Source organism: Procambarus clarkii, chromosome 20, assembly GCF_040958095.1.
Source record: "Procambarus clarkii isolate CNS0578487 chromosome 20, FALCON_Pclarkii_2.0, whole genome shotgun sequence".
NCBI classification, from domain to species: domain Eukaryota; kingdom Metazoa; phylum Arthropoda; class Malacostraca; order Decapoda; family Cambaridae; genus Procambarus; species Procambarus clarkii.
Window position 1 is genome coordinate 36,030,375 of NC_091169.1, and position 23,596 is coordinate 36,053,970.

At 42.2% G+C, this 23,596-nt stretch overlaps 1 protein-coding gene across 12 annotated transcripts in view; it reads right to left on the reverse strand.

Moving 5' to 3' along the window:
* Positions 1-23,596, reverse strand: part of LOC123755320 (transcriptional adapter 2-beta) — a 74,535-nt gene that overhangs the window by 50,769 nt on the left and 170 nt on the right. For 5 of the 12 annotated variants that reach the window (XR_006772499.2, XR_006772500.2, XR_006772498.2 and 2 more), the window contains exons 2-5: positions 23,454-23,551; positions 18,013-18,072; positions 3,176-3,331; positions 1,205-1,361 (exon numbers count right to left, since the gene is read on the reverse strand). Coding sequence is in view for 6 of the 12 variants with exons in the window: in XM_045737829.2 (XP_045593785.1) it covers positions 1,205-1,361; positions 3,176-3,331; positions 18,013-18,072; positions 23,454-23,551 (471 nt within the window). In the remaining 6 variants the exon portion in view is untranslated. The remainder of the gene's footprint in view (positions 1-1,204; positions 1,362-3,175; positions 3,332-18,012; positions 18,073-23,453; positions 23,552-23,596) is intronic. The other 7 variants (XR_011229211.1, XM_045737832.2, XR_011229209.1 and 4 more) reach the window with 5 other exon arrangements.

Below are 23,596 nucleotides of genomic sequence, written 5' to 3' on the forward strand. Positions count from 1 at the left end.
TACTGTACTATGCTGGAGTATATTACTCTACACTAGTGTAAGAGACTTCCTATCTTTTGATTAATACAGTGCATACTAATGTTGCCTGTATAACTTCATTACACCTATTAAGAGTAATACTGTATGGTTATCTTAGGTTAAAATAAATAATTTAAATTTTATCCACAACTTTTTATCTTCATTTATTTTACTTTCAATTATATTTAAAATGTATTGTTTATAAAATACTTATAGTATGCCAGTAGTAGTCCAAGCAAGGTTACACGTCTATAATATGTTAATTTCCAGGCATCAGTGAAAAAAAAAAAACTGATGTCTTAATCAGGACAATTAGTGATAGAGTGATTAACACTCTAATATAATAGCTGGTTCTATATGATAAACAAAACCAAGAAGATGTGCTCAGTTACATCCAAGGCCACATCACAAAGTTGACAAACCAGCCAAAACTCTCCCCAACTTTCAGTAAAAAAAAATAAAAGTCAAGTTGGATTATGAGATGGTTTTTCTACTCAAGGGCTAAAAAGATTTCCAATAACTTGTCAAATGTTTTAAAAGCTATTATAGAAAGCTAAGATATACCATGAGAAAAAAAATGCAGGTTAGTTATCAGTGCTTAGGTCATTTCAAACAAATTGTGCACATCATCAATAGATGCACTAACTGTTTAGTACAACTAATATTAATAGAATTAAACATATCGAAGCACCTATAGTAAATCAATAGTAATTAACATTTTCTGAACTCCTGAACAAAAAGCAGCTCAAGAATTCTCTCTCAAGAACAAAGAGCAGCTCAAGAATTCTCTCTCAAGAACAAAGAGCAGCTCAAGAATGCCTGACAGTGCATGATCATTCGTTAGGTAGCAGCCGAATGTAATAACACTGAAGCCTAGTACTTATCCCAGGCCAAAACCTGTGTTGATTGAGATCTTTTGCACTATTTCTCTTTACAATTCTACTTTCATGCAAATATCTAATATATGAACAGATATAGCTGGCCTTTAATCTCATTTGCTATTTTCAGGACTTTAGACACTTTCCTAATGCTGTTAACCTTTTGAGACTATAATTAGTGTAACTTAAAATTGTGTAATGCGCATGTGATGGCTCAAGATTTTACGCCTAGATGCGCAAATGTGATGCTCAAAATAAATGCTGTAACTTCCTAAAATGTGGATAAAAAAGACAACACAAGAGCTTACCTTCAGGCGTTCTTGTCTCAATGTGACGAGCGATATCTTCCCAGTTCCCATATCCATACTGTTCTATTGCATCCAATAATCTGACTTCTTCTCGTGCAGTCCAATGGCCTTGACCAGGGAAAATGCTAAAGTTTCCTGTATCCTGGAAAACACCGGCCTGTGAGAGTGCGGGCCCAGAGAGAGACAGTGACCCGTTAGTGAGGGGGGTGGAGGTAGGCAGAGTGCACAAGCAGGGGCAATACTCAACTATTGTAAACTGAGAAAAATAAGGCTTGTTTCCTACACCTAATCATGAGCCATTCACCTCTCTTTCATTCTTGTAATCTTCCTTGTATGTGCACTGATCTCTATGTACAAAAATCACCTTATCATCATCATTTTAATTAAGGGAAAACAAAAGTTAACATGAACAAAAACTAATTACAGAATTAATATATAATAAACCTTGGTATATTCATATATCTCCCCACTTGAGCACACACACTGCAAGATGTCTGTATGTAATAATCCACTCAACGATTACCCAACATTTTACACATTGCAAAATGTTATGGAATTAATAGATATTTAATTATGCTGAATGTTTTCATATGACATACTACACCGCATGTAATAAATACTTAGACTAAGTAACCAAACAGTAAAATAAGGTGCAATACATTAACTGTCCATCACTTATATCTCAATTTCTTATTAAGACACATCAGATAACTTTAATCAATTTTATTTAAAGCTTTTAGTTTTTCATGAAGGTATAAGAATTCAGCCGGATTGTACATACTGTATATGGATTCATTTTAAACAAACCATTAAGCAAGCAAAGCTTCATAACAATCAGAAATTTGTATTAAAAATCTGTTATGTTAGTCATTTTGTAATACAGTAATCCTCTATGAATCTATTAAAATACTATACAGATACAGAAAAATAGTCTAATTTGATCTGTGAATGATACCAATGACAACAGTCAAAACTGCATATACTAATACAAAATGAATCAACTTTTAATATATAAATATGAACAGATGAGAGTTAAGGCAGTTATGTAAATCTTGAATGTCACAAATTCACTTCATAAGAAAATAAACAGATCAAGTATTATTAGATATTTCAGATTATCTCAAGGTTGTTTCTCCCATTATTACATTTATACAACTTTATTACTGTACTTCATATTCTACAATAGAGATAACAATTAAGTAAGGGAGATATATGAACATTCTGATGGGTTCCAGCAGAATTTGTATACAAATTTGTAATGTATACGACAAAGAGATATATTCATATAATACTGTACTCTGTTACAAATCTTTGACGTCTTGCAACTCCGTCGCCTTACTTGTCGTGGAATTTATTTTAAATAATACTAAATTTACATAATAAATGACAGCAAAGACTACAGCATAGACAAGCTTAAGGCTTAGTCTGTAATATAATACCTTAACCACTGCACCTTCATTTTCTGCAAACTTCTAAACTTATGCATTATCCTTGAAGTAACTCACAAAACTGTACTCAGAAATTGCCAAAAAGCTGTGAATATGGACAAATATACTTGATTGTACAAAATGAAAAACTATTTTAACAGCTATATCTGTTTCTTGCCTTGCAACACACACACAGCTCACACACTCCTGCAGTGTCAAGGGTACTTAAATACTTAAATATATCCCTGTATACAGAGGAGCAATGGTATTAAATTAACGACTATTGAATTGTAATACTGTACCAGATATGCTCATATTTCACAAATTGACATTAATAGCACGCTTTATAACTACAGTAATCATTTATCATACACCTTTATCACTACTAGAAGGCGAATACGCTCAGCTTCTTAAACGCCCAAGCTCTGTTTGCCTGAAACCTACCAAGGATCTATAAGTACTGTATTCGAGAACCATTCCGTAAAGTTATTGACCCTCGGACTAACAATGGGAGAACATCTCGTATCTCTCCTTCACCCTATACCTCTGCTCCTGGAACGCCTGCTACAACGTCGACCGACCTCTCAGCTTGCAGCGTCCCACGCCTTTCTACCATCACCAACTCTGCCTCTACAGGGACTGCTGCAGCTACGTCACCTGACCTCTCGTCCTGCAGCGTCCCACGTCTGGCTTTAGTCACCTATTCAGGTAATAAAATATTATTCTGTTACAGTGAGCCTTATTCATCCCATTATTAGGCATGTTATCCCCAGACCCTAAAGCGGTGAATCCGGAGTCGAAATTTAGCCGGCCTTCCTCGACAACCATAACATCCAACTTCGGAACCTTAGTTCCCACTCACTTTCAACACAATTACTTCCAGAAATTTGTCATGCTCAAGGCCCTTCTTAAACAGAACATTATCTCAAATACTTCTCATTACCCTCACCACCTTCAGGCACTGCAATCACACATACTGACACACTGTCTTTCCATCAGTATAGCTACTCCAACATTTCAGTTCCATCACTATCACCTTCACCTATTATCAGTACTGTATTGTACTTTTATAATCAGAATCAAGCCTCATGCAATTGCCCTTTACTGGCACCATGTCAAACCACAAAATTTATCCTTTTGTTTCATCCTCTATAACGTCAGGTACTGACCTCACTTCATTCGTTAAACTTCGACTAACCGCCTTACCCTCAGCCACCTCTTAGCACAGTGCAATGCTAATCTGCATACAAGATGCATGACTTACAACAGCAATAAACAATATTTTCATGGTAGCTCACACACTGCAGTATCCCTTGGATTACAGACCTTGACTATAGCATACTGTTCAGCATGTGGAATGTAATGCATAAAGACTTCCTTCACCTATGCCTCTGCCGTATTTCTCTCCTCAAGTTACTTCTCCCAGTTCATCCAATGCAGATGCCACCTAATCTAATCTGCCCTCAGCAATGCTACCCGAGACAATGGGTCACAAGCAGGCAACCAGGCCCTTTCACTTATTTTTCTTTCAAGGCATCTTTCTCAGATCCCTTATCTCTGCCACCAGCTACTCCAGTCTTACTACTAGAGCAATAACCGTCAACTCCAGTTTTCCTTACGATACCAGACACGACAGTGATTGCAACTTCACCACAGTGGAATATACAACATGCACTAAAAGCATTATCTACCAACTCGATCATTCCCTCTAACAATTAGAACTGAGTGTTCTAGCTGGTGTTTGCAACACCCGCCACCCTTAATACTGGGGCAAGGAGTACTCCTACAAGGAGGCAATTATACTCAGCCTCTCCAAAACCTAAACTTTTTCTACACAGGACCTATCAAGGACTTTTAAATACCTGTGAAACTTTCATGTTAGAAAATGAACCTTGAACTAACACTGGGAGAACATTTTTTACTCCTTCACCGTCTACCTCCACTCTTGAGAGTCCTGCTACAAAGTTGACAGACCTCTTGGTTTTGCAACATCCCATGTCTTTCTACCATCAACAACTCTGCCTCTACTGGAACTGCTCCAGCTACATTTTAACATCTGGCTCTAGTTACCTATTCAAATAAAACATTATCCTACTCTAATGCACTTTTTTCACCCCTTTATTAGGCATGTCAACAAAGATCCTAAAGCCTTACCTTCTATTCTTAGCTGTTAAACTAAAAATACAATTTCTTTTTACACCCAGTAGCAAAGATGATTAATTTCTCTTGTGGAATTCCCACATACAGTACATATATGTTTAAACATTATACAGAATGGGTTTCCCTTGTTTGTCTATCCCAATAAAATCAACTAATGATATTTGTTTCTTCTGCAGCATATACTTTGGACAACTTTCACTTTATACATGATCCTATTATAGTATTCTTACACAGTTGATATTATAATAATTTAAGATGCTTCTATCAAATGGGAGAAGCACACGAGTGATAGTCTAAGACTGTCAACTTCAACCAAGTAAAAAAATATGGAGCATCAAGTGACCTGAAATGCTCTTTCCTGAGCAGGCACTCAAGGTGCCCCATCTTCCTTATATTTTGTCAAAGTTTTGAAATTTTAAATTATAACAACACTAATGAACAAATCCACAAGGACCATGATGAGGGTTCGAACCTACGTCTGGGATGAGTCCAGACGCGCCTTAGTCGATTGCGCCACGACATGGTTAAAAGAATTGCAACTGGGAGTGCTAGTGCCCTCACACAGATCCCGCAGCCTCTCCGAGACTGGAATCTGGGATCATCCTGGACGTAGGTTCAAACCCTCATCATGACCCTTGTGGATTTGTTCATTTGATGTTATCACACTATTGTGATTTCTGTCTATATAACAATACTATCTTGTAAATTATTCTATCAGACACTAGTTACAAAATATAATTTTGATGTGTTTGTGGCATCTATGACTTAACAATTTGTACCCGTGGCCACTTGTTTTTGATGATGTTGGTACAGGATATTTAGAATTTCTCTAAATGTTATGCATTCCCATCATAATTTATGTGATATCAACCTTTATTCTTCTATCTTCCAATTTTGACACATTTAGTGCCCTCAAACTTCATATTTTTTTATTAGATAGATACAGGAGCCATTTACTGGCATGTCTTATCCTTTTATATTTTGGTCATACTTTTTAAAAAGGTACAGGCACCAAATAACTGTTGCATTTCCAACAAAGGTCAGGAGTACGCCTGAAAAGAGTATACTGAACATTTCTCCATTCCTATAATTGAAGGCCATTCTAAAATTTAATTATATTACATAGGTCCCTTTAATTATGCTTTTGAGGCGATTCTCTGGTGTCACTTCACTGTAATACCCCTAAATCTTTACTGAGTTCTTTAGTGTCTTGTCACATAATTTCACCTGGTCTCAGTTATCTGAAACTATCACACAGCAGTTGTTCAAAAAATTAATTTATATTTTGTCTAGGACATTTCAAAATGAATGGCAGTTTTAAATCTTTTATCCTAGGTATGTTGGCATGATCTACAAACTACTTAACTATACATTTACAAACTACATTTAACTATACATTCCACCAAGTAGATCCTTTATATAATGAATGTTATTGATGTTGGTATCGAATCCTGAAGGACCCCTCTAGTGACAACTTTCCAGTCTTTAATTATGTGTTCAGTACACAACTGGCATCTTTCTACCTGTTATAAAACATTTCATTCATGCTAATAACTGAAGTAGTAGACAGGAAAACAACCCATGGTTTCATGTCCTCCTTCGCTGACGATTGCAAAATCAGTATGAAAATTGTCTCGGTGGAAGACATTAAAGTTTGTTTAATCAGATATCAAGTCTTCTCCAATGCCCATTAGAAAATAATATAAAGCTTAACAGTGACAAATTCCAATTACATCAATACAAAAAATTAACACCTCAAAAGGATACAGAGTACAGGATACAAGAGTGTTAAATCACCTCATAGAATGGAGCAAGTAAAACATCTAGGAATAATAACGTCAAATTACATAATTTACAGAGCAGAGTAACCCAAAGAAGACATTGGCCAGGAGACTAATATGCGAATTATGAGAACATTTAAAATAAGACATGCCACACCAATGATGGTACAGTACTATTCAAAACAGATACGTACTATCTCAGTACAATTACTCCAGACAGGGGATATATACAAGGTAGAAATATGAACTCATATAATCAGTTAAGCTTTTATACTCAAATTGTACTCGTCGAAATGTATATTATGTGAGCTCATCTCCATGAGAAAAAATGCTAGAAAGTCAAGTTCAAAACCTGAACAGTAGATTTACAACAAACGTGTGTGAGACATGGAAAGAAAGTCTAAATATGAAGAGTAAGGATGACATGAGCACAACTAGAAAGGGCAGTGTGAACATCTAAGTTCACAATTCTTTTACTTCCCAGCAGCAAATATAAGAAATACAAGAAAAAAAGTAAAAGCTTCCGAAAGGGAACTTGACAAGACTTTTTCTGCAGTTACTGGATTTTCCTAGTCATAATTACTCGCCAAACACACGACGAAACTATGATGCTGTTGCAATGTTCAAACAAGTTGTAACAACTTTCTAACATGTCATAAAAACTTTATAACGAGGTACTGTACCAATAGGAACCGTTACGTTGTGTGTTTGCAAGGTACCAAAGTGTAATTACTCAAACATCAAAGGCCCAAGACTTTTCAACACACTTTCCCTACACGTACAGGGCATAACTGGCCAACCTCTCGCAGTGTTCAAAATGGAACTCGACAAGCACCTTCAGAGGATATTCAAAATGGAACTCGACAAGCACCTTCAAAGGATACCCGATTAACCAGGCTGTGACTCATACGTCAGGCTGCGAGCAGCCATATTGAACAGCCTGGTTGATCAAACCAGCATTCAAGAGTCCTGGACAGAGACTGGGCCACAGGTCTCGCGTGAGCGAGAGAGAATTTTCTGCGTCAGCCAGAAAAATGATAGGATGGATTAAGAGAATGTTCAAATCCAGGAATCCCATCACAATGGTTGTACAATACTATTCAAATCACTTGTACTGTACCATCTTGAGTACTGCTCAGTACTCACTTTCCCCTCCGGAGCAGGAGAGATTACTGAAATAGAGGGAGTACAGAGTACATATATGGCATACATAGAAACGATAAAGTACCAAAATTATTGGAATCGTCTCAAAGCTCTCCAAATGTACTCACTAGAAAGGAGATGAGAGATATATCAAATAATGTACATATGGAAAATACTGTAGGGGCCACGCCCCAAATCTACACAATAAAATAACATACTGGAGTGGACAATTTGAAAGAAAATGCAGAATAGAACTAGTGAAGAGCAGGGGTGCCATAGGCACAATCAGAGAACACTGTATAAACATGAGGTCCACAGTTGTTCAACATCCTCCCAGCGAGTATAAAAAATATTGCTGAAACAACCGAGGACATCTTCAAAAGAAAACTATATAGTTTTCGTCAAGAACTTCCAGACCAACCGGGCAGTGGTGGGCCTGTGGGCCGCTCCAAACAACAGCCTGTTGGACCAAGCTCTCAAGTCAAGGCTAGCCTTGGGTCAGGCTTGGGGAGTAGAACAACTCCCAGAACCCCATCAAGCAGGTATCAAGCAGGTAACAGGGATACTGATCATCGAAATCAACAACAGGTTCCTTAGTTTGAACCTATGAAGAACAGCCCACTCATACAGGTCCGCGCATGAGTATATGCAAAGTCAGCTGTGAACACGCAAGCAGTCCAACATACTAAACAGGTAAAGCTGAGAAGCAGAAAAGTTAAGCATGAATTGGTCTGCTACAGAGAACCTCTACTGGCAAAAATGAAATAATAATTAAACAAAGCAAGTTAAGTTAAATGAAATACCTGGACAAGCAACCATCTAGAAAAAACAAAGCAAATAAACCTTAAGTAAATTCCAGCAGAAGAAAGCTACTACTGAGTATGCACTCCCAAATGGTAACAAATTAAAGCTAACTTGCCAAGACAACTTGGTACATGAGGAGGAACAAGCTAAAGCCAAACTCGAATGGAATAGGTGCTAGTTTAGAAACGTGTTCCTAGAAAACACAATGGACAATTTCATAATATGCTCCATGCAAACAAGTCAATATGCTCCTAGCATATCATAAAGTCAATATAGTCAAATATTCAAAAGAACTAAATTGGCCAGATGAATCATCACCTTAGATGGCAAAATATAAAATTTAAGGGAGGGAAAGATGTGTGAAAAAAAAAAAAAAAAAAGTTTAAGAGAATAAAGTATTCCCCACCTGTCAACACAGCTCTATCACAAATTAACATATTAGAAATTTAAGACCCCGCTTGAATGAATTGCAGTACAGTACTATGAATTCACTGCTGGTGCAAACATTCTAATCCTGACAAAATAATCCATAACGAAAAATTATAGTAACCACGAACATTCTTTCACCTAAGAATCAGGCTGATCAACCAGGCTGTGATTCATACGACAAACTGCGAGCAGCTGTGTCCAACAGCCTGGTTGATTAGTCCAGCAACCAGGAAGCCTGGTCGAGGACCGGGCCACGGGGACACCAAGCCCCGAAATCATCGCAAGGTAACCACAAAGTGAGGTGTTGCCGGGTTCACCTACCAGGTACTATATGGTTGGACAAGTCTCCATTGCATCGCCAGTCTAGCTTCAAACAGCGAGTCCCTGTACTGTGGTTGCAAAATCTCCAGAATATTTAATTTTAAGAGTTTACTCAAAGAAATGTTTCAAGTTTACAATTTTGATACCAAAATGTTCACCAATGATTACTCATCACCTCACCATATAGCATAAAGAAAATGTGGAGTGACTGATATAAATATCTATTTTCTGTGAATATTTTTTTATTCATCCTCATGATGCTGGCAAAATTATTTAAAAAAAAAAAAGCATTCCCAAAATATTTATAATATATTTATAGCTTTGGTACCAAAATATTAATAGATGCTGTATCTTCTCATATGCTGTAAGAGTAAAAATATTCTCCACATAAATAAGTCCAATTTAACTGAAATCTGGTTTGAGCTTAGTGACTACACACTAGACAACGATCAGGGAGTATGTGCGCTGGATCAGGTCAGTGAAGTCAGGGGAATAGGCGTGGTGCTACAACCTGATGGTTGGTGAAAACCCTGGTTGGCAGTCCTCCGTGATGCTAAGAGTGTGGGGGGCCGAGAAGGGTTTTGACGTTTTGTGGATTGACCTCACATGGCCAATTCTCGCTGGAATGAGTGCTTCAGTGCACATTACCATTCAAGAACATACAGCCAAATTATTTTAGGGAGCATCAAAAGTGAAAGCTCAAAAATCAATGCCATATGTTGACTAATATTAACAAATATATGTAGGTTTGATGATTAACACAATATCTAAATCACTATGGTTCAATTTCCACATTTAAAAGTTCACAGATAAAAGGTTAATTTCTACAAAGCATTTCAAAATGGAGATAAATAAATTTTAATAGAAAGTATTGCCAAAGCCATAGACAAAATAAAATGCTCTAAATAATATTTATGAAGGTTCTATAAATGAATATCAATAATGATACCAACTTGCAAACAACCAGCGTTGAATGTAATGAAACGCCATTTTCTGGGTGAGTCCCGGAGGCTCCCCGGAGCTATCCCAGGCTGATATGCTAATGTCAGACTTTGGCATCAGTCATGTGTATGGAGTTCTTAGGCCTACCGGGGACCACGGCCAGAACCGGGCCCCCTCAGAGAGGCAAGGGGAGCAATGGCCTATAGAAGCCCCCGTGTAGTTGGAAGCATTCTATGTCTGCCATCGACCGGAACAGGCACCCAGAAAGGTAAGCGCCCCAAAACAAACCCCTATTCTGGTTAAAATTGCTACCTAATACCGAACTAGTGGATAGAACTCCCCAACCGAAAACAAGCAAATTAGTGTGACGTCACACACTGCCGCGCCGCTGTCTGCGCAGCTCCCCCCTCCCCGGGAGGGGGAAGGGGGAGCCCCAGACCCCCCGCGCCGGCTACCCACACCTCAGTTCTTGAGGCTGGATGTCAAAAACGCGAAAAACCGCCGACCGGAGGGAGGGAGGGATGCCGGGGAGCCTCCGGGACTCACCCAGAAAATGGCGTTTCATTACATTCAACGCTGGTTTTCTGGGGGGAGCCCCGTCGGCTCCCCGGAGCTAACTACCCACAGACAGAAAAAGAGGGACTTACCCGGGAGGCGGTTGTCGCTCACCCCTCAACTCTAAGCCGAGACAACTGGCTGCAACCGCCGACCCAAAGCAACACAGGCCCGACGAGGGCCAGGGACATTCACAAGGTAACGAGCAGCCAGGACCCTGTTCGACCGCCAAAATCCCCGCGCCCGAATATCAGACCAATACATATTCCCAAAGACGGCAGCAAGAGCCGCGAACTTACGAACGTCATGGGCACGGGGATAGACCGCAGGCTGGCTAGACCTAATAACCCTGCGGACGACCTGAGAGACCCGAACCCGCGAACAGGGAAGAAGGGAAACCGGATCAACCCACAGCGCGTCCCCGGACACAGAAGCTGTGGCGCGCAAATAACGGCGAAGCGCCGCAACCGGACACAAAACATGATGCACCCCCGGCCTGACCAACCAAGCATCAACCACCTATGGACCCCTCCGGAACGCAGCAGTCTCATTCTTCGCCAGAAAAGAAGGAGACGGCTGCAAACGAACAAAACTATCACTACGACCAAAAGAGCAGAAACCCCTGCGCCGGAGGAGAGCATGAAGCTCCCCTACCCGACCCCCAGAGGCCAAAGCCAACAAGAAAAGTGCCTTGGAAAAACAATCCTGGACCGAAGGGGCCACAACGAAACGAGGAGATGAAAGGAAAGCGAGCACTCTGTCCAAAGACCAGGACGGCTCAGGCGACGCATGAGCAGGCCGGAGGTGAAACAATGCACGAGACAGCTTGCGAAACGGCGCAGACGTAACATCGATACCGAAAGCAAGCTGAAGCGGCTCCGCCAGCGCCGCACGATACGAAGCGACAGTGTTAGGCATAAGATGACGGTCCTGAAACAACCACGAGAGGAAGGACAAGACCACCCGAACAGACAAGGAGCTAACACGACGAAGACGCAAAAAGAAACGGAAGGACCGCCAGGAAACTTCATACTGCCGCCGAGAAGAAGCCCTCAGGTGGGACACCAACAAGGAGGCCACCTGATCACCATAGAGATGATGATAGACTCGAGTCAAAAAAACCATACGCGAAGACTCGAGGAGAAGATCGAACCAGCCACGTGACGTACCGGCCCGATCTGCTGAAAGAGGCGGAGCCGCGGGAAAACCCTCGGGTTCGGACACCGAGCAACCAGCGCCTGAAACCAAGGCTGGGCCGGCCACCAAGGGGCCAGAAGGACAACTCTCCCCCGGTAAGTCTCTAAGCGAGTCAGGACCTGGAGCAACAGCCGAACTGGGGGAAAGAGGTACAGGAACCCCCACCTCGACCAGTCGAGCCGAAAGGCATCGACCCCGACGGCCTCGCAATCGGGGAAGGGCGCCGCATAAACGGGAAGACGCCGCGACCACGCCGACGCGAAGAGGTCCACTTCGGGGCGCCCGAACGTCTGGCAAAGCCAACGGAAGGACTCGTCGCCGACCGTCCACTCCGTGGAGAGGGGAACGAAGCGAGACAGGGCGTCGGCCAAGATGTTGGACACGCCCCGTACGTGAACCGCCAGGAGAGCCAAACCCCGAGAACTCAGCAGACGAGTCACCCGAAGCGACCAACCCCAAAGAGACAAGGACCGCATCGAACCCCCGCGGTTCAGGCAATGAACCACCGGAGAGCAGTCCGAATGGAGCCGAATCGTCGATCCGCGGGCCACCCGAACAAGAACCCGAACCCGGCGAGCTGGGAAAGAACCAAATCCCTGGCTAGCAAGCAAGCTGACTGGCTGGGAGCCCAAACCAGCCAGTCGTCGAGGTAGGCCAACACCCGAACACCTAGGAGACGCAAACGAGCCACCACAACCCGTGTAAGGCGTGTGAACACGCGAGGTGCCAGGTTCAACCCGAACGGGAGACAACGAAAGCGGTAACTCAGACGCCCCACTACAAAACCTAGCCAGTCCCTGAACCGCGGATGAATCGGGACATGCCAATAAGCGTCCCGGAGGTCCAGGGACACCATCCAAGCACCCGGCTCCAAGAGGAGCCGAACCTGAGACAGCGTAGTCATCCGAAAGGAGGGGCAATGAACCCAGGGGTTCAGACGGGACAAGTCCAGAATGAACCGCAGGTCCGCGCAGTCCCGTTTCGGAACCGGAAACAGACGGGAAACCCATCTGAGGGACGACGTCGTTTCGACGACGCCCAAGCGTACCCACTCCAAGACGACTCGACAGAGCGCAGGGGAAGAAGCCTGCCCCGCCAGCCCCGACCCCCCAAAGGGGGGAGGGGCCACCCAACGCCACCGCAGGCCGCGAGACACGACCCGAAAGGCCCACGAATCGTGGGACCAGGCGCGGGCGAACAGCGCAAGCCGCCCCCCCATCGCCCCGTCAAAGGGGCAAACCGCGAAAGGGCCGGCGACCCTTACGAGACCCAGAACCCCGCACAGCGCGAACACCGCGCCGACCAGACGAGGGAGGGTCCGCAGGAGGAGCCAACCCCAAACCTGACACCCGAGGCCTACCACGACGAGAGGAACCCCGAGCCCTGGCACGACCTTTCCGGGAAGACCCACCCCGGGACCCCCGGAAAACCAACAAGTCCGACATCGGACGACAAGCCGCCGACGCAGCCTGAATAAACTGCGCCACGGCCGACTCCCCAAACAGGAGAGGACAAAAAGGGGAAGAACGCCTAAGAGCCAGAGCCCAAGCAGATTCCACGGAGGAACCCAGCACCGCCTGCCGACACGCGAGGCGGGAAGCATAGAACAGGGAAACCGCATCCCGCAAAATCGGCGTGAACAGCTTCAACAAGGCAGCCGACGAACGCGCAGCCGAGGACAAGGTGCCGGACCCCGGGACGGACCCAAGCGTCCCCACATCCTCCACGAGCCAATCCGAAGACAGCTCCAGGAGGGAAAAGAACCGTAAGGCCGAACACAAAAGGCCCCGAGCGCGCAAGTCCTCCGCCACGAGCGCCGCCGAAAGGGAGGGAACCTGCACATGGAGCTGAATAACGCCCACATCGCGGGGAAGGGCAGGGGCAAACAAGCACTCATTCAGGTACTCAAGTTCACCCCCCAGGAAAACCTGAAGCACCGTGGAAGCTTCCCGCCACTCCAGCGTGCGGGAACGACAGAAGGAATGCCAGGAATCCAGACCAAACAAGGGACAGTCTGCTAGCCAGGATGACTCCGGAACCTCGTAACGGAGCCAGAAAGGGAACGAAGTCCCAAACCTGAACGTGGACGGATCCATTTCCGAGGCATAATCCGGGTCACGCAGGAGGTAAGCTGCAAAGGCCGCTCGCACCACACCAGGTTGGATGCGATAAGCCGAAAACCTCCGGAAGGACGGAACCGACGTACCTGGGGGAACACGGAACCGTACCCGGGGAGGGGCCGACACCAAATCCAACTCGTACGCAGAGGGGGGGAAAGAAAACCCCACTCCTTGTAACAATAAGCCCCCGCTCAGTGGGAAGAAAAACCCAGGCGGGGTCCAGCGGGGCCCAAGGCCCCCAAGTCAGCCCCTCCCCAGCCTCGAGGTCCGTCACCACAGGACCCGAGGCCGAGTCCTCTCCCCAAGCCCCGACCCCACAAGACAAGGACGGAGCAGCCGGAAAAGCTGGAGGAAGGGGGGCCCACTGGTCAGACCCTGAAGCTTCGGCCGGGAGACAAGACTCGAATGCCTCTGCCGCCCCCCCGGAAGGGGCAACCCCCGAAGCTGCCCGAGTCTCGAGATCAAGTAACCCCTGCACGGACCCCGAAACCCTCAGACGCTTCGGGGCCGGAAGCAGGGGCGGGGGACCAGAACGAACAGAAGGGGAAGGACGAGGAGGTGCGGACTGAACCAGGATCGAAACGACCCCCACCCCCAAGTCCGGGTCTCGAAAAGCAAAGCGGGGCAGCCCCGGGGCATCCGGGGAAGCAACCAACCGAGCGCGTTGCAACAGACGAAACCTAGACTGCAACGCACGTGCCGCCTGTACCCGAATAGAATCATCAGAGGATTGGGTAAATTGAGTCACAAGCAAGCAGCAACACTCACAGGACTCAGGGTCGAAAGTATCACCGACCCAACAGGCAGCGTGGCAGAGGCAAAAACAATGAGGGTCACCCTGAGACAAGGGGACCGAGCAACCCTCAAACTCGCACACAGCGAGTGGGGACTCCGGGGTCACATCCATCGGACCCACGCGCCCCCTAGGGGATTCCCAGGGTCCTGAGCGTTTACTTTAAGAGGACTCGCGCTCAGGTAGTCCCAGGCAGGGTGCTGCAAACCGGCGCCCAAAACTACCAAGCAAACTTCTAAAGCTGAACCCCAGGGACGTGTACACTCACGGGGACCTAGCAGGGGGCGCCACCGAGGAGAACAGTGGAAGGGCAAAAACAAACTGAATAAAATGACAGAACCCCCCACCAGGCAAAAAGAAAAGCAAAACCCCGCAAGAGGACAGCGAACCCCAAGGAACAGAGCCGGCCGCGATGTCGGGAATTACAAGCTGAGCAGCACCCTGCGCCCCTACCAGTGCAAACTGCCTCTTACCTGCCGGTAACAAGGGAGAACAGAACACCCAAGAGCCCAACAGGCGGCCGAAAAACCGAAAGGTAAAACGGACCAGCAGAGGCAGACCCCGAGGAGCCTGTGGAAGGTGGCCCCAAGCCCCAAGGGCAGTACTTACAGGGCACCTAGGGAAGGCAGCCCTAGGCGCATGCAGCCCGAGTACTGAAGATAACTCCTGGCTCTCGCACCCACAAAACTAACACCACACTCAAAGCACAGTGCAGTAGCGACACCGGAGCCAGAGCACACGACCATCGCCCATAGCATCAGCCTCAAGAACTGAGGTGTGGGTAGCCGGCGCGGGGGGTCTGGGGCTCCCCCTTCCCCCTCCCGGGGAGGGGGGAGCTGCGCAGACAGCGGCGCGGCAGTGTGTGACGTCACACTAATTTGCTTGTTTTCGGTTGGGGAGTTCTATCCACTAGTTCGGTATTAGGTAGCAATTTTAACCAGAATAGGGGTTTGTTTTGGGGCGCTTACCTTTCTGGGTGCCTGTTCCGGTCGATGGCAGACATAGAATGCTTCCAACTACACGGGGGCTTCTATAGGCCATTGCTCCCCTTGCCTCTCTGAGGGGGCCCGGTTCTGGCCGTGGTCCCCGGTAGGCCTAAGAACTCCATACACATGACTGATGCCAAAGTCTGACATTAGCATATCAGCCTGGGATAGCTCCGGGGAGCCGACGGGGCTCCCCCCAGAAAGTAGCAGTTATTTGAATCAAGTACTGTCGACACCCAAATCTATCAAATCATAATATGCATGCCATGAACCTATTCAAAAAATTTCTTCCTACCTAGTAAACCCATATAATGTTATTAACATTCAAACCTACACAAGTCTGCATGGTGATGCAACTAATCTTTTTACATGTTCTTAAATATAACTTTAATCAAGTTCAAAGAAAGTTTTATTGAAAAACTTAACTCAGAGTTTTGTGATTGTGGAATGTCAATGAATCTAGTTTGAAAAAGTTCATATACCTTGGTTTCACCTCGAGACAGGATTTGCTTTGGAACCTCCTCGAAGATTTGCTTCGAGGAGGTTCCATTATTGTTATTCTAAGAAATACTATATATCCTGAAGAAGTTCTGCTAGTGAAAATTGCCATCCACACTTCCATGGAAATAAACATTCCACTGCTTAAAAAAAAAAAAAAAATTTAAGACTGCTCATAACCCAGTTGATACAGCTACCACCTTATGCATGGAGTCCCCGGTTTGAAGCCCGTTACAGTTCAGGTGAATGGTTCCGCTAGTGCTGTTTTATGAACACCACATTTTTTTTAAATATTAGTTGAATTATGTTAAACAAATATTAATAGAAAATCTTAACCAACGAGTCTTTTAATGAATGTCATCAGGCATTATTTCAACGAGATCATAATGAAAGTTTTATTGTTCAGTTTGACTTGGATTATGTAGCCATATCAGGTCAAATACTGTATTGTACAAGCTGTTTATAGAGTCTTGTACTGAAGAGAACATTACAGCATGTACATTATTTTAAAATTTCCTACCATACAATTCTAAAATGCCTTCTATTGTTCACACAAAATCCTCAACTAACATGTTATGAATCTACTCTAAGCATCTGCAAAAGTATGCACATGAAAATTTGGGAGTCAACTGTATATAGACTAATCACACGTAAACCTAGCATGCACTCTGCCACCAAGGATATCAGTATAATAATAGTACCATACAGTACTTACGTATAAAATCAAATGCAATTAGTACAATACACAGGATGCACAATGCAACTAAATGCATAAAAACTACACAAGCTACAGATCAGGATAAAAGATATATGGCTGAGAGACATGTGATGATGGCACATCTACTGAAAAACAAATTAATATTATTTAAATATCAAGACAAATCCTGCATTATCCTGGTCCCACCTTGTGCTACACAAACATCAAATAAAGCAAGTGTAATTCTCTAAAGTGAAAAAGTGATGCATAAAATAACAAATAACAAGCATTAATAAGAGATATACTGTAGCAATAAATCAAATCATGCAAAAACATAGTAAACCCAATACAGCAGCTTCACACAATAAGCACCTGACCATACACACTCGAGACTCTGCAAATGATCTCATCTATTAGTTTAAACCAGGGTACTGTTAAGCATGTGGTGCATGGCTATCCCTTCCACCACCACTCTTGAGGCAAGATCATAACATTTTGAAATGAATAATACTGTAACAATATTCTCAAATTTAACAATTTAAGTATACAGCACATTTTAATGTAATATAAATATCTTCTGTCTAACTAGAAAAAAATCTGATATTTTCAAGACCTATATTGTATATTATACAACTAAAGCAAATGGGATGTGAACATAATTTATACAAAAAAATCTAAGTTTAAATATAAATTGTAAATGTAAATGGTGAAGGACCTCTGGTAAATACTAAATACAGGAAGTGTTGAGTTTTACACCACAAACCCTGCAGCTTTTGAAGTACGGAATATTTGAGTCTACACCTACAGCCATTTCTCACAGCTTTTGCAATACTGTGCTGTTAATTCGAGAACTGAAGACTTGGGGAATTTTATTAAGCAAGGGAGCTCAGTTGCTGACAATAAAATTAAAACAAAAATAAATTAAAGAACAAATTTATAATAAAAACTGCCTTACCATAAATTGATAACCGTGATTTCGTCTATGCTTGCCAATTTCAGCACCACACGAAAAGCACTGCAATCAAACGTTATAACTCATTACAATTCTCGAAATATTAACTAGTTCACTATCTACAATTACAGTACTGTAATTAAGTCTCCAGTATATTAATTTCAACAATTAACTTTCAAAACACTGAAAAATTTATAATGTACAGTACTGTACTGTGCTGTACAGTATAAGTACATCATTTCAATTCTTAACCATGCAAATGATTCGTCAAGCCCATAAAACTTTTCAGTACTAAAATGTTTTTACTGCTCATTCATCGTGTGAGAGATTGATGAAAAATTCTATACAGTACAGTATTGTACAAGATATACAATTAGCAGTAATCCTATGCCAAATGTGTCAAAATTTGGAAATTATCAGCTTTACTGTAAGCGAATTTCATCAACTAAATTTATGCAGCTGAAAACCTATGTGCAGTTTTACATGAACTTCATTCTAATGTGTTAAAAACAAGGGATATCCTAAATCTCAACTACAGTATGTGGTAAACATTCCATACAATGTGTTCAAGTCATCATGATAATATAGAGGAATGTAGAAACAGGGCAAAAGTTGCAGATAGTTTTTTCACCGGAGTTTGCTGTTTGTCTTTTATATTGTTTTATAGTGTCACTAAACTGTTTTATATTAAATAAATCAAAATTATAAATTAAGCAGCAAGAAAGAGAAAGAAAATTAAGCAATTAAAACAGTTTACAGTACTGGCATTGTTCCTTGGCATCACTGCATGTATTCAGAAATTTTGGATACACTCTTTCATTGTTGCAATATTGTTCAAAGTAATATTCCAAATGAAAATTGTAAGCAATGAAATGCACATAGGATAAACAAAACCTTATCTTTGGTGGGATAATTCTTAGTCCCACCAAAGTCTAGTCTAACTAGACTTTGTCTAACTCTGGTTAGTTAGACAAAGTCTAACTCTAGTCTAACTGGTTAGACCAATAGTTACTAACATCGCGTATCATAAAAATTTTTGAAAAGAGTGCCAAGAAGTAAGATCACAGAACACATGGAATCACAATGTCTACATAACCCTGGGCAACGTGGGTTCAGAACAGAGCTCTTGCCTCTCACAATTGCTAGGCCAATACGACACGGCCTTAGATGCCACGAAACACAAAATGCTGGTGTAATATACAGTACACAGATTTCACAAATGCTTTCAACAAATGTAACCATGGTGTCATTGTACACAAAATACACAATAGGAATTACTGGCAAAGTAGAGAGATAGACCTCTAACTTTCTAATAATAGAACCCAAAATGCTGTAGTCAACAAAGTAAAATATGAATCATCCACCATGGGTCCCTAGGTACCGTGCTTGCTTAGGTACTTTTTCTTTGTCCTCATATCAGATACAGACGAGGATACCAACTATAGTATTGAATCATCCTTTGCACAAGACACTTGAATTTTCATGAGAGTAGATAATACAATATAGAGGACACCACAAACCTCCAATCCGATGTTAAATCAAGTCTTTCAATGGGCCACAGAAAATAACAAGTTTAATAAGAATAAATTCCAATTACCACTCTATGGAAAATGCATAAACATCAAAGCAGAAACCATATATACAACAGTCAAGCCACACTATTGAAAGAAAACGTAACGTAAAAGATTTAAGAGTAATCATCCCGGAAGATCTTACTTTTGAAGAACACAACAAAGTTGTGTACCAAAGAACAACAAAGAACCTTCCAAACAAGAGATGGCACCCCAATGATGATACTTTTAAGACATTAATGCTCTCTTGAATGGAATATTGTTGCACACTAACAGCCACATTTGAAGCTAGAGAAACTGCCGATCTGGAGTGTGTGCAAAGATCTTTTACTTTTAGTATCCACTCAATAAAACATCTAAATTAGTATTAGGAATGTCTAAAAATGTTAAATCTTTATTCCCAAGAGGGCAGGCAGGAGTGATGTATAATAATTTACATATGGAAAATATGTAAATGTAAATATGTAAAAATGGTTCCAAATCTGCATACAGAAATAACACCACATAAGACCATAAGGCACGGCAGGATGTGTAAAATATCCCCACTGAAAAGCAGAGGTGCAATACGCACACCGAGAGAAAACGTGATCAACATCAAAGACCCAAGATTTTTCAACACTTCCCATCACATGGGATATAACTATTCGATCTCTTGCAATGTTCAGAAGAGAACTTGACAAGCACCCTTAAAGAATACCTAATGAGCCAGGCTGTAACTCGTTCGGTTGACTGCGAGTAGTCACATTGAACAGCATGGTTGATCAACCCAGCAACCACGAGGCCTGGTCAGAAACCAAGCTGTGGGAACATTAATCATTTAAATTATCAACAGGTAATAGGTAGACAGGCAGGCTCTTAGCTCTCCCACTGGGTCCTTCTCTTCTGGGGTTGGGACAAGCAGACTGTGGTGGGGGGGGGGGTGCTTATACCTTCTGCAACTCCTTGAAATAAACCTGTAGCTCAGCCAATGTAAACAAAAATATAAAATTACTCCAAGGTTTCGATGTTCCAATAAATTTTTTATCTAATTTGGTATCATAATATAATTTTGATATCAATTTTTGAGTAGACTTTACTGAAGGTAATATGCAACCCAAGAAAGATTTAACAAATACAGTTCTGTACAGTATTCTTTTTGTTAGGTTATTCTCGAATAAATACTAATGTGTAGAGGTGGAAGTAAAAACAAGCATATCTTCAGATCATCATCATTATAAATACTATAACTAGATCTTACATCTAAAAGTTACAATATTTTCAATTAATGATACGCTTAACTTGGCCTTTCTCTGTATTGATGGCAGCACCTTGTATCTGTTTAATCAAAATATGTACACGTGTTCTAACATTAATAACCAACGAGCAAAACTTCTTTCGATTTGTTATCATTTGTGAAAAAATGTGTACAGTATATCCTGTAGTAATCAATAAATTAGACAAACCAAACAACTGCCCTTGCCAAATTTTATAAACAAATATTAAAGTTAAAAATTACATTCTGAAATCCTTGACAAAACTTTTTAATATTCCACAGGAATCTAAGCATTTCCTTCTATTAATATATTGGCTTAGCTTTAGTAGCAAGTAAACTCAAACAAAATAGTTTACCAAATCGAGACCAAATAGTAAAACGGTCACCATATAATTACTGTAATGATTCCCAATATGGGTTTTGGATAATTTTTTTGCAATTTGTACAACAAAAGCAAGGCTATACTATACAGTGCCTATATTTCAGAGAGTGCTTGATAAAGTTCATTCTCCAGGACTTGTTTAAAATAAAATTGAATGGTATAAAAGAGTATTAAAATGGTTGGAAAATTGTATATAATGTATTGATGTACAGTATAAATCAACTATAGTAGTTCATCGTAATCTACTTAGCTGATTACTTATGCTGCAATCTACTTGGCTAAACAAGTCATTTTTAATAATTTTATAATAATTAATAATAATAATTCATTATGATGGGGAAAAGGAAGCCAGAGTGTATTCATACTCGTTAGGCTTATATCAAGGTTTCCCCTCTCCCTTCCCTCAGGTCAAATTACTGACCCCACCCAGGATGCAACCCCACAACAAGTTGATTAACTCCTGGGTATCTACCAACTGCTAGATGAACAGGTGCATTAGGTGATAGGAAATGCGTCCAACAATTTCTGTCCCGCCTGGGATTTGAACCAGAATTTCTCAATTGCGAGTCGAGAATGAACCCAACTGTGCTATCGAGACCCCTTATATTTTCCATTTCTTGAGCTCAACACGTGCCTTTGAAATCTTTTGGTAAAAACTCTCAAGAAGGGTACAGTGTACATAAATAAATTACACAAAAAAATATAACATGCTCCAAAGGCTATAAATTTATAACAAATTATTTTCTGCAATGAAGCAAAATACTGTACATTTTTACTCGTGGTATACATATTAAAAAGATTACCAAGTCATATAATTCAGAATATTGCCAAGTCCTCAACTGTATACAACTGTATACTGTACATTAAAACAGATCTAAAAGGCACTTCTCTTCAAATACATCCCCTTAGTCAATGTTATTTGTTCTATCATAAGTTCCCATAAACAAACAACATAACTTAGTTTGGCTCTAACAATCAGTCACTACTTGAAGCTTTTTGCAATATGATTCAACCTAACCTGATCTTAATCAGACCTAAATCAGAGGGCGCCTGACATCCGAGTGGACAGTGTTTCAGATTCGTAGTCCTGAGGTTCCGGGTTCGATCCCCGGTAGAGGCGGAGACAAATGGGCAAAATGTTTCTTTCACCCTGATGCCCCTGTTACCTAGCAGTAAATAGATACCTGGGAGTTAGAAATCTGCTACGGGCTGCTTCCCGGGGATGTGTAACAAAAAGGCCTGGTCGAGGACCGGGTCGCGGGGATGCTAAGCCCCGAAATCATAAGATAACCTCAAGATAACTCAAACTAACCTAACATGACCTTAGTCAAATAACCACTTCGTATCTAATCTAACGTTCAATACGAATTCAATTTAAACCCAAGAGGAATAAGAGCCAGGATGGGGTATTGTCAAATCGTATATGTATCTGACAGTTTGACAAAGCTCGTTCTCTGATTGTCAAACAGAATACATCATTAGGTTAGAATGTATTAACTTAGGTTAGGCCGGGTTAGGTTAGTCGAGGTACATTTTAAAATTCGTTGGTGAACGGTTTCATGTAACTTGTATCCACCAGGACAGGTACCAAAATGAAGAAGCTAGGACGTGGAGTACACTAGGCGAGGATACAGTCTACCCACCTGTAAACCAATAGTAGTTACTGATGAAAAAATTTCACACAAAGTATATATAGAACACACCAATTTGTCATTTGTTAGGTAAGGCTAGGCAAGGTTAAACAATAATATAATAGGCTAGGTTTAAAGTCGAGCCAATTCATATTTGTTTTGTCCAAGGGAGGGGGGGGGGACAGGCAGCCTGGGTATGTATATGTCAGGCTCATATCAACATCCCTCCCCCCCCCAAATGTCAAACTATTGTTCCTAATGAAGATAATCAAGATGCATCTCCACAAAAGCTGTCAAACTCCAGCGTACCTATCAACTACTAGGTGAACAGGTGCATTAGGGGGAAACGCCCCTTCCCCCCCTAATCATTTCTGAAGGGAGACAGGGGGACTCGAACCCAAGATTGACGATTGCGAGTCGAGAACGAACCTAACTGTAGAAAAACCGAGATAGACTGGGTTAAGTTTGGGTTAGGCCAAGAGTTAAGTTAGAGCTGAGTTAAGATTAGGGTTTGAGGGTGTTAGGGTGACGTAGCAGCAGACCTGTGACCCACCAGAACCCTTCAAACCCCGCGCCACAAGCCCCACACCATGTCACGTGACCCTCACCTGTAAACAAAGATCGAAGTCTTCGCACTCCAGACACCGTACCCTCAGTCCATTAACATCCTCTTCACAATAGTTGCAGTGGTACTTCGCAAACGTATCTGCAAGACATAACACACCGTCAAGCAGGCATAGGGACGCGAAAA